This window comes from Crinia signifera, chromosome 6 (assembly GCF_055691185.1).
Source record: "Crinia signifera chromosome 6, ASM5569118v1, whole genome shotgun sequence".
NCBI lineage: Eukaryota > Metazoa > Chordata > Amphibia > Anura > Myobatrachidae > Crinia > Crinia signifera.
In genome coordinates, this window is record NC_139222.1 from 229,428,006 (window position 1) to 229,447,023 (window position 19,018).

General features: G+C 46.3%; 2 protein-coding genes across 4 annotated transcripts in view; one reads left to right on the forward strand and one right to left on the reverse strand.

Moving 5' to 3' along the window:
* The window catches only part of SGMS1 (sphingomyelin synthase 1), a 246,980-nt gene that overhangs the window by 112,874 nt on the left and 115,088 nt on the right, over window positions 1–19,018 (forward strand). The window lies entirely within an intron of this gene.
* Window positions 15,871–18,035, reverse strand: LOC146009059 (uncharacterized). Its single transcript, XM_083149068.1, has 2 exons — window positions 17,518–18,035; window positions 15,871–17,145 (listed from the first exon to the last, which is right to left on the reverse strand). The coding sequence occupies exons 1-2, from the start codon at window positions 17,915–17,917 to the stop codon at window positions 16,346–16,348; spliced, it is 1,200 nt and encodes a 399-aa protein (XP_083005194.1). The 5' UTR covers window positions 17,918–18,035; the 3' UTR covers window positions 15,871–16,345.

The following is a 19,018-nucleotide window of genomic DNA, read 5'->3' on the forward strand; positions in this document are numbered from 1 at the left end:
TAGAAGCTCTATGTGGTTAAACAGTTAACATAATACCTTGGTGCAAGTCTCCTACAGGTTCCTGCTCCCCACCCTAAAGGGAATATGCACTTAAGTGCAAGGTGCGGAAAGTTATGCGGACATAAACAATTCAGATTTGTTTCTCTGATAACCTCCCGTTTATATTAGTGTTGGAACCTTGGCGGCTAAGTATTATTTTAACCACACAATCCAAGTCTTCAGGATGTTTTAGTATAGCATTTCTTGCCGTGTGCCCCCATGTGATGGTAAATATTGACCTAATCATTCCTTGAAGGTTTTTCTACTCCTTTCCTCATAAATGAACAGTGGGGTGTGTCCCACCCAAATCTCCATGTTACCAGGACCGTCTTTTGAGAGTTTAGATTGTTGTTAATGTTCCCAGCATCAAATGTTCACCCCACAGATTATACTATATTTACAAGTTATATGAATATGCTTCGTTTTGTTTTATACTTTACTGATTAATGTTCTTTTATTCGGACACATAGTTTTTATTCTACTTCATTCCTAGGGTACACCTACCACAGATTTAATATCCTAGAGACTAAAGGGGCATACACACGGGGCAATTTCAGCCCATTTCTAAGCGATCAGACTTAATAGAATGGAGCACTGAGCGCTCCGTGTGTATGCCCTGCAGTGATGGCGATGCGCGGTCCTACAAGTCGCTCCCGCAGGGAAAGACAGTGCTTGTCCAGCCTTTCCTGCTAGATTTCGGGGTTTTGCCTATAAACAATAGGCAAAGCCCTGCTCAGCACGATCGCTCAGCACACAGCATCATAGGGTGCATCGCTAGTGCCACGAGATGTGCTGAGGGATGGCGCTTAAGCCCGTCGCTCAGCATGGAAGCAGCAGTTGCCCCATGTGTACAGATCTCCAGAGTTAGGCTACGGCGATGAAGGGTTATGGTTAGGCACTTACAATGGAGGGCTAGGCTGTGGGGTGGCGGGATTCGTCTTAAGCATTGAGGTGTGGGGGTTAGGCACTTGCAGGGAGGGTGAGGGTTAGGCACTAGCAGGGAGGGTTAGGCACAAGCAGGGAGGGTGAGGGTTAGGCACTAGCAGGGAGGGTTAGGGTAAGGCACTAGTAGTAGTAGTAGTAGTAGTACGTTTATTTATAAGGCGCCACAAAGTGTCTGCAGCGCCGTACATAGCAAACAACAAAAAAAAAAATTAGAAGGTAACGTACAGGGTGTGTTGAAAGATACAGTATAAATAGGGGTATAGCTGGTAGAACTAAAATCAGCATCAGTTCAGAAGTAGGTGTCAAAATTGTCAAGGAGACTGAAGATGAAGTAGAGGAAGGGAAGAACAGGACAGGAGCACAGGTGAGGTAATGAGGTAGGGGGAGTACGTGAGGAAGGAGGGCCCTGCTCATAAGAGTTAACATACTAAAAATAGGTGGGTGGACGAACGAAATACAATAGGATAAGTAGGAACGGAGGCAGGATAGGAGGATCAAAAGAGGTTAGGAGAAGGGATAGGCTAGTCGAAAAAAGTGGGTTTTGAGGGAGCGCTTGAAGGAGGTAAGGGAATCAGATAGCCTGATGGGTGGCGGGAGGTTGTTCCAGTGCAGGGGGGCAGCGCGAGAGAAATCTTGGACACGGGAGTGGGAGGAGGTGATTAGGTGAGAGGTCAGTCGGCGGTCAGCGATGGAGCGAAGAGGACGGGAGGGAGTGTGGATAGAGATCAGTGAAGAGAGGTAGGGAGCTGTGGAGGAGGAGAGAGCCTTGTAGGTGGTGGTGAGGAGTTTAAAGAGAACTCGGAAAGGAATGGGGAGCCAGTGAAGAGATAAACAGAGGGGGGAGGCGGAGGTAGAGCGGCGGGAGAGGAAGATGAGCCTAGCAGCAGCGTTAAGAATGGATTGGAGAGGTGCGAGGCGGGTGAGAGGTAGCCCAGAGAGAAGGATGTTGCAGTAGTCAAGGCGGGAGATGACAAGAGAGTGAATGAGAATTTTGGTTGCGTCAGTGGAGAGGAGTGGTCTGATGCGTGAGATGTTGCGTAGGTGAAAGCGGCAAGACTGTGAGAGAGCACGAATGTGGGGGGTGAAAGAGAGGGAGGAGTCAATGATGACACCGAGGCAGCGCGTTTGGTCGGTGGACGTGATCTCGGTTTCACCAATGCTGATGGAGATAGTGGGAGAAGAGGGTATGTTCGGGGGATGGAAGATTAGAAGTTCAGTTTTAGCCATGTTTAGTTTCAGAAAGCGTTGGGTCATCCAGGCTGAGATGGCCGTGAGGCATTCAGAGACCTTGGACAGGAGTGATGGGGATAAGTCGGGGGAGGAGAGATAGATTAGGGTATCATCAGCATAAAGGTGGTAATGAAAACCATAGGAGCTGATGAGGTTGCCCAGAGAGGTGGTGTAGAGGGAGAAGAGGAGAGGGCCAAGGACTGACCCTTGGGGAACACCGACTGGCTGCGGGGGTAGTAGGAGAGGAGGAGCTCGGAGTGGAGACGGAGAAGGAGCGATCGGAGAGGTATGAGGTGAACCAGGAGAAGACCGTGCCAGTGATGCCAAAGGAGCGGAGGGTGTTGAGCAGGAGAGGGTGGTCAACAGTGTCAAAGGCAGCCGAAAGATCAAGCTGGATGAGGATAGAGAAGAGGCCTTTGGATTTGGCCGATAGTAGATCGTTAGTGACTTTGGTCAGGGCAGTTTCAGTGGAATGTAAAGGGCGGAACCCGGATTGGAGGGGGTCTAGAATGGAGTTAGCAGTAAGGTGGCTTAGGAGACGATTATAGGTCAGACGTTCTAGGAGTTTGGAGGCAAAAGGGAGGAGGGAGATGGGCCTGTAGTTGGATGGAGAGTTGGGGTCCAGATTTGTTTTTTTGAGAATTGGGGAGACAAGAGCGTGTTTGAAGGAGGAAGGGAAGATCCCAGAGGATAGGGAAAGATTAAAGAGGTGAGCCAGGTGAGAGCAGACTGATGGACTGAGACGACGGATAATATTGGAGGGGATAGGATCAAGCGGGCAGGTGGAGGGAGAAGCGGATTGAAGGATAGAGTGGACTTCAGCAGCAGTGGTGGGGTAAAATGAGGACAGGGGTTGGAAGGAGGGGAGTGGAGATGTAGGAGGGGAGGAGGGAGAGGGTGAGGTCATGGCAGCAGGGAGGGTTAGGCACTAGCAGGGAGGGTTAGGGTTAGGCACTTGCAGGGAGGGTTAGGCACTAGCAGGGAGGGTTAGGCACTATCAGGGAGGGTTAGGCACTATCAGGGAGGGTTAGGCACTTGCAGGGAGGGTTAGGCACTAGCAGGGAGGGTTAGGCACTAGCAGGGAGGGTTATGCACTAGCAGGGGGGGTTAGGGTTAGGCACTAGCAGGGAGGGTTAGGTACTAGCAGTGAGAGTTAGGCACTTAGGTACAGATGATCTTAGTATACGGGAAGGAGGGAATGACAGAGGAAGAATTCCCGGAACTATGGAGAGGGCAGGCAGTGTGCATGGTGGGGAGGCCTGTAGAGAGTCTATTGAAGGGGAGAGGGGAAAGAGGAAGCTAGTAAAGAATTCAAATGGGTCCTGGGGTGAAACTAATCACAATATTAGAGCCATATCTAAAAATAAACATAAATTAAAATGCTTACTGGCTAATGCAAGAAGCTTAGTGAGTAAAATTGGGGAGCTTGAAACGGTGATCAGTAGGGATGACTACGACATCATTGGTATCACAGAAACATGGTGTAATGAGTCGCATGACTGGGCATTAAACATGGAGGGATATACACTCTACAGGAAAGACAGGGAAAATAGAAGGGGCGGGGGTGTGTGCCTATATGTAAATAATAACTTAACATCATGTGAGAAAAATATGAGCACAGACCTGGAAGACGTCAACTCGGAGACAGTGTGGGCAGAGATAACCGACAATAATAAGAAACCAAAAAACAAATTTATTATAGGGGTATGCTATAGACCACCAAATATAAATGAAAGGGAAGAGTCTCTTCTTTTAAACCAAATCAAACAAGCATCAAATCAGGGTCAGGTATTAATTATGGGGGATTTTAATTTACCCGACATTGATTGGGAAAACGAAACAGGTAAATCAGCAAGAAGCAATGGCTTCTTAAGCTTACTTAAAGACCAGTTTATTACACAAACGGTAGAAACTCCAACTCGTGATGAGGCGCTCTTGGACTTAGTATTAACAAATAACACAGACTTAGTTTCAAACACAAAAGTAATTGAACAATTAGGGAATAGTGATCACAATATGGTTTCACTGGAAATCAACTTCAGTAAATTACATCAAAAAGGATCTGCAAAAATACTAAACTTCAGAAAAGCGAACTTTGAATTATTCAGGGATGCCCTAACAGGAATTGGGTGGGAAACGGTTATGGAGGGAAAAAATGCAGAGGAAATGTGGGATACTCTAAAAAAGGTGCTTGATTCACTAACTATTGAATACATTCCTAAAGTAACTAAAGGTAAATTCAACAAAAAAAAGCCACCATGGTTGGACAAAGAAGTAAGGTCAGCTATCAACAATAAAACCAGAGCCTTTAAATTCTATAAAAATAACTTGAATGAGGAGGCGTTCGCAAAATACAAAGAATCAAACAAAACTTGTAAAGGGGTAATCAAAGCAGCTAAAATATTATATGAAGAGTGCATAGCCACTGAAAGCAAAACTAACCCAAAGAAGTTTTTTAAATACATAAATAGTAAACGTTTAATTAAGGAAAACATAGGCCCACTAACTGATACTAGTGGAAAAAGTGTTACTGAGGACAAGGGAAAAGCAAAACTGTTAAATGAGTTCTTCTCATCAGTATTTACTAAGGGAGAGCAGACTGTGGAACGAACATTTACCACAAACGGGACAAATAAGCCAGATCTCATTGTGGATTTCACGCCGAAGGAAATAATACTGAGGCTAAGCAAACTCAAAACAAATAAGTCACCAGGGCCAGATGGGATTCATCCGAGGGTATTAATGGAATTAAGGGATGAACTAGCTACCCCCCTACATTATATCTTTAGGAAGTCACTATCGTCAGGTATAGTACCAAAAGATTGGAGAATAGCAGAGGTAGTGCCAATATTCAAAAAAGGAAAAAAGGAAGATCCCGCTAATTACAGACCCGTTAGTTTAACATCAATTGTGGGTAAACTATTTGAAGGATTTTTAAGGGATGGTATCCAGGAATATTTAGATCATCACCGTCTACTCAGTACTAACCAACATGGGTTCGTGAAAAATCGTTCATGCCAAACTAATCTACTAGGGTTCTATGAAGAGGTTAGCAAAAACCTTGATAATGGAAATGCTGTAGATGTGATTTTCCTAGATTTCGCTAAAGCATTTGATACCGTCCCACACAAGAGATTGATTAATAAAATGGAGAACATAGGATTGGGTGAAAATATCTGCAGATGGGTAGGGAATTGGCTATGTAATAGAGAACAAAGAGTGGTTGTGAATGGTGCCATATCAGATATGATACCGGTACTAAGTGGAGTGCCCCAGGGTTCGGTTTTGGGGCCCATTTTGTTTAACATTTTTATTAACGATATTGGGATAGGGTTACTCAGCAATGTATCCATCTTTGCGGACGATACAAAACTTAGCAAAGTCATCAAATCACCAGAAGATGTCACCATGCTTCAAAATGATCTTGCAATTCTAGATGAGTGGGCAAAAAAATGGAAGATGAGGTTCAATGTAGATAAATGTAAGGTTATGCACCTTGGGAGACACAACCAGTGTGCAAGTTACAGCCTTAGCGGAGAGGAACTGGGTAATTCCATACTTGAAAAGGATCTAGGAGTCCAAATAGACAGCAATCTAGGATGTAGTGCCCATTGTAATGTAGCTACAAAAAAGGCCAACAAAATTCTGGCATGTATTAAGAGGGGAAAGGAAACTAGGGACTCAAGGGTAATTATTCCACTATATAAAGCATTGGTGAGACCTCACCTAGAGTACGGAGTACAGTTCTGGGCCCCACACTATAAAAAGGACATCATAGAATTAGAAAAAGTCCAAAGGCGAGCAACAAAGCTTATTAGGGGAATGGAGAATTTAAGCTACGGGGAGAGATTAAGCAATTTGGGACTATTTACATTAGAAAAGAGACGTTTAAGGGGGGACATGCTCAACATGTACAAGTATATCAAGGGCCAATATAAGGAACTGTCACACACCCTATTTTCTACTAGAAAGGAATCTAGGACGCGAGGGCATGAGTATAGATTAGAAGAAAAAAGATTTCATTCAGCTAGTAGAAAGAATTTCTTTACGGTCAGAACAGTCAAACTCTGGAACTCTCTTCCCAGAGAGGTGGTAACGGCTGGCTCATTAAATGCGTTCAAGGCAAAGTTGGACAAACATTTACTGGAGAAAAACATCCATGGGTACAAATAAGAAACATAATTTGTCTGTAAAATACCAGAACCTACCAAATTAGCAATGGATATCTATACCAGGTTGAACTAGATGGACGCAAGTCTTTTTTCAGCCTTACCTACTATGTAACTATGTAACTTGCAGGGAGGGTTAGGCACTAGCAGGGAGGGTTAGGGTTAGGCACTAGCAGGGAGGGTTAGGCACTAGCAGGGAGTGTTAGGCACAAGCAGGGAGGGTGAGGGTTAGGCACTAGCAGGGAGGGTTAGGGTAAGGCACTAGCAGGGAGGGTTAGGCACTAGCAGGGAGGGTTAGGTACTAGCAGGGAGGGTTAGGCACAAGCAGGGAGGGTGAGGGTTAGGCACTAGCAGGGAGGGTTAGGGTTAGGCACTAGCAGGGAGGGTTATGCACTAGCAGGGAGGGTTAGGGTTAGGCACTTGCAGGGAGGGTTAGGCACTTGCAGGGAGAGTTAGGCACTTGCAGGGAGGGTTAGGGTTAGGCAATAGCAGGGAGGGTTAGGCACTAGCAGGGAGGGTTAGGCACTAGCAGGGAGGGTTCGGGTTAGGCACTAGCAGGGAGGGTTATGCACTAGCAGGGAGGATTAGGGTTAGGCACTAGCAGGGAGGGTTAGGGTTAGGCAATAGCAGGGAGGGTTAGGCACTAGCAGGGAGGGTTAGGGTTAGGCACTAGCAGGGAGGGTTAGGGTTAGGCAATAGCAGGGAGGGTTATGCACTAGCAGGGAGGGTTAGGTACTATCAGGGAGGGTTAGGCACTTGCAGGGAGGGTTAGGGTTAGGCACTAGCAGGGAGGGTTAGGGTTAGGCAATAGCAGGGAGGGTTAGGCACTAGCAGGGAGGGTTAGGCACTAGCAGGGAGGGTTAGGTACTATCAGGGAGGGTTAGGCACTTGCAGGGAGGGTTAGGGTTAGGCACTAGCAGGGAGGGTTAGGGTTAGGCACTAGCAGGGAGGGTTAGGGTAAGGCACTAGCAGGGAGGGTTAGGGTAAGGCACTAGCAGGGAGGGTTAGGGTTAGGCACTAGCAGGGAGGGTTATGCACTAGCAGGGAGGGTTAGGTACTATCAGGGAGGGTTAGGCACTTGCAGGGAGGGTTAGGGTTAGGCACTAGCAGGGAGGGTTAGGGTTAGGCACTAGCAGGGAGGGTTAGGGTAAGGCACTAGCAGGGAGGGTTAGGGTAAGGCACTAGCAGTGAGAGTTAGGCACTAGCAGGGAGGGTTAGGCACTAGCAGGGAGGGTTATGGTTAGGCACTAGCAGGGAGGGTTAGGCACTAGCAGAGAGGGCTAGGCACAAGCAGGGAGGGTTAGGGTAAGGCACTAGCAGGGAGGGTTAGGGTTAGGCACTAGCAGGGAGGATTAGGGCTAGGCACTAGCAGGGAGATTTAGGGTTAGGCACTATCATGGAGGGTTAGGGTTAGGCACTATCAGGGAGGGTTAGGGTTAGGCACTAGCAGGGAGGGTTAGGCTTAGGCACTAGCAGGAAGGGTTAGGGTTAGGCACTAGCAGGGAAGGTTAGGGTTAGGCACTAGCAGGGAGGGTTAGGCTTAGGCACTAGCAGGGAGGGTTAGGCACTAGCAGGGAGGGTTAGGCTTAGGCACTAGCAGGGAGGGTTAGGCACTAGCAGGGAAGGCTAGTGTTAGGCATTAGCAGGGAAGGTTAGGGTTAGGCACTAGCAGGGAGGGTTAGGCACTAGCAGGGAAGGTTAGTGTTAGGCACTAGCAGGGAAGGTTAGGGTTAGGCACTAGCAGGGAAGGTTAGGGTTAGTCACTAGCAGGGAGGGTTAGGCACTAGCAAGGAAGGTTAGGGTTAGGCACTAGCAGGGAAGGTTAGGGTTAGGCACTAGCTGGGAGAGTTGGGTTTAGGCTGCAGGGAGTGCGAGTAGTGTTGGGAGGGGAGGGTACGTATACTTACCTGACCCCTGTCAGGACTCTCATCGGAATGTCGTCATTGGTATCCTGCCCCCGGCACCAGCGTCATCGGGACATTTGCATGAGAACGTCCAGCGAATCCCCTGGCCCACCGCCCCATGCCCCCACCCACACTGTTGTGTGCGAGTTCCCGGTGAACACTCGGTTTCCCTTGGCCGCTCGCACACAGCGTATGCACATGTGCAGAAATGTGTATGCGCACATTGAATTGCACATGAATCAGAATCACCCCCATAACCCACATCTTTAATTAACCCTACATTGCCTCTAACTGGCATGGTTAGTGTGCACAGTAGCTGTCTGAGTAGAACAGAAGTTCTGACTGGCAAGAATAGGAATGTGTGCTTCCTGTTCCTTTCGTTAAATTTGTAGAAGTTCAAGAAATCCCAGTTTAGCAGCAATGGTCTCCTAATGGACAATGTAATTAAGTTCAGTTAATGTCTGTGAGTGAATGCACAGGATTGAACAGGTTGAGCAGCTTCTCCTGTGCTTTCTACTCGTGATGTTGTTTGTTATCTGGATGGATGTAAAGCACACAGCCATTGGCTCTGGAGCAGTGGATGTGCTTACCCAGGTGTGACAAGTTACACTGCACCAGATAACTGATAGGGAGTTCTAATGAAGATGGCATGTTGCTATGGGAAACCAATCATCTATTTCTTCTAGAAGGTAATAAATAAGTAGATTCTGATCATATCATATGTAAATGATATCACCTAGTGTATGTGGCTTATGGCATATATAGACTGACTTGTGCTTCTAGTGGAAAGCCTTCCCAGAAGAGAGCATTCCCGTGATTGCCAACGCCTTATTAATGCTCTAGCTTTTGGCATAAGATTATTCTACAAGCACTTATGGGTGTGAGGTTTTTATTTTTAGGTGTCCTCATACTTTGGCAAAGCAGTGTGTTCCTGCATAGGTAATTCCATGGGTCATTTGTAGTGATGCTTTTTACGAAGATGGGAAATGATGATAAACTATGACGCTGTATATTTTGCACATGTTATAATACAATACCTCCCAAATGTCGGTTTGTTGGTAGTCCCCCCTGCCCTGCAAAAAAATAAAAAATAAACCAGTGCCTTTCTTTCAAAAATAAGGACATTTCTAAGTGAGCCAAACGTTTGAATGGTAGTGTACATATACACAAACGTACACAGACACTAAAGGTGGGCAAACACTGTACGATCCCCACAGCCACCAATATCGGCGACCGTGGGGACCTGGTTGCCTGCATCGCCAAATGCATACACACTTGCCGAGCGGCAGCTGGAGGGTGGGGGCCATGCTGTATTCTCCGAAATGGCCCTCCTTTTACGATCCACTCCCTCATCTGTACATGCACAGACGACAGAGGAGGTCATTACATCGGCTGTCAGTGGGTGCATACACTTTGGGCGATATACTGAGCGATATCGCTCAGAAGGGCTAAAATTAGTGGTATCGCTCATTTTATCGCCCAGTGTGCTTGAGGATTTATTTTTTTTGTCAAAAGTCAGTGTACCCACCAGTATGTTTTTGGAACTCTGTCTAGTGTCTGTGTGACTCCGAAACACTGCCATCTGTTGTCAGCAAGTGAAACTACATCTGCTAGCTTTCGAACCATTTGCATCAAGCAGGCTTACATGGCCATCTTTTTGCAGCAAGTGAAACTACATCTAGCCTTCAAGCATTTGCGTGTGTGTCCTAAACATTTTGTTCACTTTAGAACATGGTGGGTCAAATGTAATAGGGTGAGAGTTTCAGAAAGTGAGAGATTTTGTGAGAGTTTTCCCATTCTTTTTAAAGCAGCAATCAATTACACTGCAAAACCAGGTTGATTTTTCCATGTAGTCGATTGCTGCTTTAAAAAGAATGGGAAAACTCTCCCAAAATCTCTCACTTTCTGAAACTCTCACCCTATTACATTTGGCCCATTATGTTGTTTTCCTTGATCCCCCTCTTACCCAATCTAATCCCACCTGTGACTAGCCAAATATAGCTTGCATATACAGCAGTGTGCTTGGTGTCCATGATGTTACCATGGCCCTTATTCTGGTTGGTGCGGTAATATCCGCGTGCGTTAGTGCCGCCGATGTTTTGTGTCTGCGCATGTGCAGAGGCGTCTCTGCGCATGTGCAGAGGCGTCTCTGCGCATGTGCGAGCGGGGCGTACGGCCAAATCCCGCATGAAATGTGAACACTCCGAACAGGGGGTGGAGAGGGGCGTGAAGGGCTATTTGGGCTCATTACCATATGCATATGCCCCGCGTTTCATGGGCGTTCCCATGCAAACGCTGGGCGTACGTATGGTAATGCGGCCGTGACGCACGTGTAGGGGGAGGACATATGACATTGCCGGATGTCAGCTGCCCGCCCAGATCTCTGCTTCTGCACGGAAAAATGTCCGTGTGGCCTGAGGTTGCGGGAGCTGGTGGACCACTCGGTCCTGCGACCATCGAATGATGGGGGAGGTTCCCTGAGATGGAGGAGGCGTATTCCATGAAAAATACACTTGCGGTCCGTTCGGCCAGCTTCTTACCGCGTACGGACGGAGTAGGCGATCCGTATGGAAGGCGGGGTTTCGCACGCACGGTCCTGGCCGCATATTCGGATCCAGCCACACCGATCAGAATAAGGGCCCAAGTGCCACATCTACTGTTGGGGCTATATACTATATGTGCGACAGTGTCTAATTTCATGTTGTCTATGGCTGCTATTAGGTAAAACCCATTGCAGGTGAAGGGGGAATAACAGGAGTGGTGGACCAGCCATGGTTCCCTTACATATCCCGTGACCTACGATTCTAATCGTTTGAACAAAACAAAAGATATTTTTCTTTCTCATTGATCATAAGGTTTAGGTGTCTTTAATGCACTCGAGCACCATGTAATATTTATTACAGTAATGTGCAAAAAAAATGTACTGTCCATCTCTCCTGCCTAAATTATAATATAGTTGTAAGAAAGCAAGTCAGAGGATTCCTTAATCTATATGAAGGTCACAGAAATCCCATTAAGTGACGAGAATTATGATTTTCTATACACTTTTAATAAATTACTTTGTTACCTATTTATTACTGCATTGCTGCGGGAATTTTTTTTTTTTTTTAAGATAGTTTAGGATCCCAGCGCATTGGGAGGCATTGTACCAGATAGCTGTAACACAAGTGCCACATACCCAACATCTCTGCAAAACTTTTCCCTAATCTGCTTAACTTTATAAAACATATATTTGCATAAATTGACATTAATAAGCTACAAAAGACAGCCAGCAGCGGTTTAGTTTTATCGGTGCAATTTTTTTCTTTCTACCACTAAGGACGCCTTGTCCTCTGTAGGTGATTAAACTACAACAGAATTTAAGAATCTTGTTTGTGCATTTAATCCAGCTCAGTCAACCGGAGTGACGTTGGGATGCTGCTTGCCCCATTATATCCGCTCATTTATATGTGAAAGATTCCTGGTTTTATTTCAATTGCGTTACTATTTAGCCTTGCGACACATCTCTGTTACCTTTGTCATAGACCATTCAAAAGCACTGTGTTTTTTTTCTTAATTCCCACAAGACCAACCCGTATTCTCAGTAGCATATATTATGATCTACAAAGAAGTACAAAGCTGACCTTGGATCCCAAGCGTATATATGATGGAAGAGTGTAGAGGAAATACATGTATAAGTAATGGCCACAAAATCACTTTAAAGTAAAGCGACTTGCTTAGTGAAGAAAATATAGTAGTATACGTTTAAAGTATGGGATGCCGAAACACTTGCTCATTAAATATAATATATAAGAGAACAGACCAGTGATAGGATATAGCAGAGGGGGATGCGGTCATTTGGTCTACAGCATGATGGTCGACAGTCATTAGGTCGTCACCATTATGTCGACATGGGTCTAGGTCGACATAGGAAAAGGTCAACATGGTTCTAGGTCGAAAGGTCATTAGTTCGACAGGTCATTAGTTCGACAGGTCATAAGTTTAGTCAAAAGGTCGACATCGGGTTTTTCACAGTTTTTTTAGCCGACATGTGCCGACAGGTGGTATTTCATGCCCTACCATCCACTAGGGCGTGGTGGGAGAATAAAATAGTGTGCCCGATGCATTGCGAGCAATGCAAGAGGATGCGGTGCACTTGAAACTGTGTCCATGTCGACGGTGTTGACATTTATGTAAAAAACAGTGAAAAACCCCATGTCGACCTTTTCACTGTCGACATAGACATTGTCGAACTAATGACCTGTGGAACTAACGAGGGTTATTTTAATTGTTGAATCATGTAGGGTACACGTACTACCCACCCAGAAAATATAATCATTTTTAAATTACCAAAATAACTTTCCGAATGCCAAAATATTATAAGACCAGCTTTAAGATTTATGTACGTGATCTAAGGTGTAAATGTGCTCTAAAAATAAAACCTGGGTCCGGTTATCCGGCAATCCAATCCAGGAAGTTTTCCCCTGTGTTCAGGGTCAGTGTAAATGGGTAACCCAGGTCATCCAACCCAGGACCCATACCTCCCAACAACAGCATCCGGAGGTTGGGCAGGGAGCTCATACATCCTCCGCTGCTGTCTGCTGTACTAGGCAGACACAGTGGTGCTGGAGAGTAGGTGTATGGATGCCTGTGTGCGGCATCCATTCACCTCGCTGACGGAGGCTCAGGGCAGCCGTTGGTGTTGCTGGGTCCCGGCTGGCAGTTTTTCCTGTGCTTTGAAATGATGTAATTCAAGCCCTGTCTCAGGACCCACCTCCGCTGTCGTCACCTGCCTGGCATTATGCCGGGTGGAACGTCGGTGTAAAAGGGGTCAAACACCGGTTCGTACCCGGGTTGCGATCCGGAGTTTTGGTGTAAAAGGTGTATTTTCCTGTGTGATACTGACTTAGTGGAGCTGCACATCAGTATTGCATGCAGGCTTAACACCGTGTGTTCACCCCTTAACTTGACAGAAAACTTCCACAGCAACGTGTTTGGAAACATATCTTAGACTTATAATCAGTGGCGGTTTTTACCTCTGGGCTGCAGGGCTGCAGCCTTCCCAGGTAAAATCCGCCACTGTTATCTGCCTATGAAGCCAGATGCAGTCTGGAAATCCGACCTGCCAGTCACTCAAGGCAGTCCCATTGGGAGGTGTTGCCACTCTGTGCGCAAATGCGGAGCCGCCCCAAAAACAGGTTCTGCATATGTGCAGTACCGCGGACAACACTGCGCATGCGCCGGACTCGGGAAACTGGTTAAGCCTCCAGGGGCTGCTGCAAAGACAGCCCATGGAGGCTTGGGCCAGCACATGCACAGTATGTATGAAGTTGCTGCACATGCGCTGTGCAGGGGACCGGCGGCTGGGACCAGCAGCAGTGGAGAGCACAGCGGCGGCAGCAGAGGAGGGCGCATCACGGTAGCCCCCCTCCTCCGCAAGGGTAAGAGCCACCACTGCATATAATCACAATGATCTATTACACAGGTTCTCAATCTCAGTCCCCAGGACCCCACACAGTGCATGTTTTACAGGTCTCCTCACAAAATCAAGTAAAATAATTAGCTCCACCTGAGGATATTTCAAAATAAGTGAGTAATGAGTGCACCTGTTGGGTGACCTTGTGGATGGGATGAAAAATACATGAACCTGAGTATACATTGAAATCATCCATTTTGGGTAATTTCTTTTAGGGGTAATCTATTCCACCCAGTGTAATTCCAACGCAGAGCGCCTAAAATGGCTGCTGCACCTGGTACCATGGAAGTTATTATCTAAAATGCAACACCACTCCTGCATTATGCTTACTGTGTGTGTGTGGTACACCGGAATGGCCAGGCCAGTAACCCCTTTACCTTGCACTCTGGGAGGACCGCTGTCTATTCTTCTTCTTCTCTTCTTGATGGACACGGGACAAGAACCAGACCAAAGAAACGGTGCAACAGAGTTTATTTGGGATTAATACCATGTTCTCATTGCCGCCCCTGCAAAATCCCGGGTTTTTCTTGCCGGGGCACAGAGAATGGATACTTTTCTACCCCGTTCATACAGCACCTTAAACCCGGGAAATTCCCGTGTATGACGCGTTCACACTGCTTCCCCTGGTCTGCCCTGCCAACAAGTGTGTGAATATAAAAGCAGCTTTGATTGGCTGTTGAAAAAGTAGCTGTGATTGGCTGTTTTAGAAAGCAGCTGTTATTGGCTGGCTGAGGATGATGTCATATAAAGTGGCCTGTTTTTTCCAAGCACACTGCATTGCTGGAATCATGGCTGATGAGATGCTTTTGTTTTGCACCATTTTGCTGTTTCATGCAGCAAATGAGAGCTTGCTGCAGCTGCTTACATTGTGCTACCTTGCACAATGCACTTTGAAGAGGAGGAGAGCGCAATTTCTTGCTGAGAGAGACAGTGCTCGCCTTCATTATGTGCGAAGGAGAAGAGCTTTCATCACCTCCAGCGTTACCTCCATATTGAGGTTCAGCACATCCAGTACCCGGCGAATGTGGACCAGAGACTGCTCTCATGGCGAGGTATTTTGGTCTACAGTGGAGGGTTATGAGGATGACCAGTGGATGGAGCATTTTCGCATGTCACGTGGGACCTTTCAGTATGTGCTGGACCTTCTAACCCCTGCACTTTCCAGACAGACCACAAACTGCAGAATACCCATCTCACCTAGAAAGAGACTAGCGATAGCGCTATGGTGGTATGCTACACCAGGAGAATACCGCACAGTCGCCTGCTTGTTTGGAGTGGGGAGATCCACTGTATGCACTATAGTCCATGAGGTGACGCAGGCTTTGCTGGAAGGACTTTACCGTCGTTTCATCACCTTACCTCAAGGACAAAGGTTGGACGACATCATCGCTGGTTTCCTGCATCGTGGATATCCACAGTGTGCTGGAGCTATAGACGGTACACACATTCCTATTATTGCCCCCACAGAAAACCATGCGGATTACTTTAATCGCAAAGGCTGGCACTCCATAATTCTACAGGCTGTAGTGGACCACAAATATTGGTAAGTACATTTTTTTATGATAATATTAAACTGTACTTTGCGTATTGCTAGGGTAACTAAACAGAAATCTTAACACTTTATATTTTCAGCTTCACTGATGTCTTCATTGGCTGGCCTGGCCGTTCCCATGATGCAAGGGTTCTAGCAAATTCGGACCTATACCTTATTGCTGAGGAGAAGCAGGATGGCTGGTTGTTCCCTAGAGAGGTAAAGATATGTTTTTGCATGTTGCAGTTGGGATATTTTTAGTGTTATGTATGCATGTATGTATAACCAACGTACCACATGTATTGTTGTTTTTCAATGTCTCTCTTTACACCGGTAGAGAAAAGTGGCATTCTGAATAGCATACTTGTACTCCAAGAATTCCATATTGTAACTCTTATTTTACTTTGCAGAAATCGAAGATCATCGATGGGGTGGAGATCCCAGTACATATAATCGGGGATGCAGCATACCCATTACGACGATGGTTAATGAAGGGGTTTACCCAGCGCCATCAACTTACCCCGGAACAAATTGATTTCACCCACACCCTCAGTTCTGCACGAATGGTGGTAGAAAATGCCTTTGGCTGTCTAAAAGGCCGTTGGCGTTGTTTAATGAAGCGCAATGACATTGATACCAGCTTCATGCCTCATGTAGTTGCTGCCTGCTGTGTGTTGCACAACATATGTGAGTTTAAGAAAGAACAGTTTCTACCAGAATGGACCGTACTGGAGCCTGAGGAATCAGATCACTCTGCAGATTCTGAGATGTATGAGGGGACAAACACATGTGCAGAAGACATTCGCAACACCATTACCAATAACATATTTGCTTTAACCCACTAGTGTACTATAGTTTTTAATTTTCAATAAACTTCAAAAACATTTCTGTTTGTTTGTACATATTTTATTCATATGTACAACATATATTTTTTTAGTTAAATAGCATAAAGTGTACCAAAAATGCACATAGAAAAATATAATAAAACTGTAATGACAATACCCAAATGCCTTACATAACTTCTGTACAGGCCGGGTGGGCAGACAAATAAACAAAAAGTCAATAAACACCTCTACAGCACATGGTAGCGGGGGTTTTCCTTTCTTGGAGCCGTTCGATTCTCCGCATGACTATGTGGACCAGCCGCATAATCAAGGCAGTGTGGTGGAACTGTGGGAGGCTGAGTTGCACCCGGTGTACGCTCAGGGAAATGGCAGTGATTTGCTGGAGGCTGAGGTGTCCCAGCAGCATACTCGGGGCACTGCGGAGGAACTGGTGGAGGCTGAGGTGCACCAGCTGTACGCTCTTGGAAATGTCGAGGATTTGCTGGAGGCTGTGGTGTCCCAGACGCATACTCTGAGGAGTGCGGTGGAACTGGGGGAGGCTGAGGTGGACCTGCTGTACGCTCAGGGAAATGGAGGTCATTTGCTTGAGGCTGAGGAGTCCCAGCAGCATACTCAGGGAAAAGGTGTGACATTGGTGGTGGGTGAGGTGTGCTGTATGGCACCATGTTCCCCTGGGTTGGGCCTACAAAATTTGGTTGGCCTGCGCTATACATTGGATAACCATACTGAAAATTATTGTGTGGTGGCTGGGGCAGTGCATGGCCTTGTGCCCTAAATAGACTATTAAGGAACTCCATCTGCGTATCTCGGTTCTCTCGATTGATACGCTCATGCATACCAACAATGGCAGTAATGAACGTGTTCTGTAGGTCACGCTCATTGTCCATAAATCGCTGCAGACGAGCATCTTCATGAACTTGCATCGAATTATCCATTTCCTTCAGGTGTTCAAGCATTACGGTGGTCATTGCTTTTGTGGCTTGTTCCATCTTAGTGGACCTCTTTCTTCTCAGTGGCACATTATAAACTATGGGAAAAACAAACAACACATTACTATACAAGACTATAATAATGTTACTTCTCCTTCTACCCAAAAGACATTGTTGGTGCCCATGCACTTGGAAAACCATCTGTGCTGAAGGCTAGATATCAGTAAAACCTTAACTTCTCATTCAGACGTGTTAGCAATGTTGCTGACAGGCCTGAATCAGATCCCCTCTGCACAGATGCATGTGGATGTTAAATTTCAAAAATACTTAAATAAAAAAGCAGTGTTGGCACATGCATGCTTGAGGCCTTTTCCCTCCTGCACTCTTGCTACATGCTGCGACATATTTCTTTAATAAACAAAAATATAGTACTGTGTAATAATGGTGTGTGTAAAAAGTTATAAACTTACTGTTGGTCCGCAACTTTGGACGTGCACTCTGTGGCAATGCTTCAAAGGCTGGACTTCCTTCAGCAGGTAGTGATGATGCAGGCGTTGATGGTGGTCGCTGCAAAGGTGATGGCGGATGCTGCACAGGTGAAGAGAATGCCGTGGGGCCTACAGCTGAATTGTGGGAGTTAAATGATGAATCCAGAACTTCACATTGGGCTTCACCATGGACAGAGCGGGAATCCATTTCACTGTCTGTGGCCTCAAGGTCAATGGGTGACGCTGCTGCTGCTACTGCGTTTTCTTCACAGACACTTGCTGCACTGCCAGCAAAACTGCTGGAGGAGGACAGTGATATGGGATTAGCCAGTGCAGAGTTCCCAAAGATGACATTACACTGGTCATAAAATGGCCAGTCCATACGGGCACCACCACTCTTCCTCCTGTTTAGGTCATGGACCTTAGCATACTGCTTCCGCAGGGCTTTGAGTTTATTCACTACCTGTTGCTGCGTTTTGACGATGCCACGGGCAGACAGGATTTTGTAGTAAACAACGGAGTCCTTCACTGTGCCGGTCACTTGCTTTTTTATCTCCTCCTCTCCTCTCACTGCTAGCAGCTCGAGCACTTCCTCATCCCTCCAGTGCGACATGTCTGCTCTCCTCGACGCAGCATATGGACGTCAGACGCAGCATGAAATGGACGTCACGTCACCTGATCACATCCGCCAATGAGCTTCTTTTTTTCCATCATGTTTGAAAAACCCGTGTCTGCGCTGTTCAGACTGAAGTACACCCGTGTTTTACCCAGGAAAAACCCTGCAAAAAACCCGTGTGTAATTCCCGGGGCATAACAACCGGGAATTTCAAAAGGACGCGTTCACACTGAGACACGACACGGGAAATTACCGCTCGCCCTGCCAAATACCCGGGTTTTTTAGGCAATGAGAACGGGGTATAAATAGGATACTCTAGGTCGAGTAGCAGGCAGGGCTACCTATGGCATAGGTTACACAGAAAGGGGTGCACCGTAATAAAATAAGGTCACAATAATAAAATAAAGCACGTCTGAATACATATATGCACCGTCTCGTTCTATAACCGACTGTAATCACTTTTTGGTCTACACAATTCTAATATCAATCACGGTTATCACTTTGTAGCAATGTAAGGTAATTAGCAATCACAATAAATCACACAGGATTATTAAACTATCAGCTTCACAATGCGAGTTAACGTCACACAATATTACTTTACGTAAACGATACTATTCTACTGGGTACCCAGTTCCTATTCTAAACACTGTCTCAAAGACAGACCTATGCATAAGTATTTAGAGTTCGCTGGAGGCCTCTTGTAGTCACTGCGTTAGGATAACAGTCCTCCTCGGTAGAAAAGGGTAAACGTTTGGTGGGGCAATGTCTCGAATAAGGGAAGGGGTACTGTGGTGTCCTTTATAGAACAGATAGGGCAAGAGCACTTTCCAAATTGAACCACCTGATGACGCTGTCGGCCTGCTGGTC

Excerpts from the sequence above, each read along its gene's own strand:
- LOC146009059 (XM_083149068.1), bottom strand. The coding sequence starts at position 17,917 with ATGGACTGGCCATTTTATGACCAGTGTAATGTCATCTTTGGGAACTCT. Across the intron at positions 17,146-17,517 it reads TCCAAAGTTGCGGACCAACA|TTTATAATGTGCCACTGAGA; the intron begins GTAAGTTTATAA and ends TTTTTCCCATAG.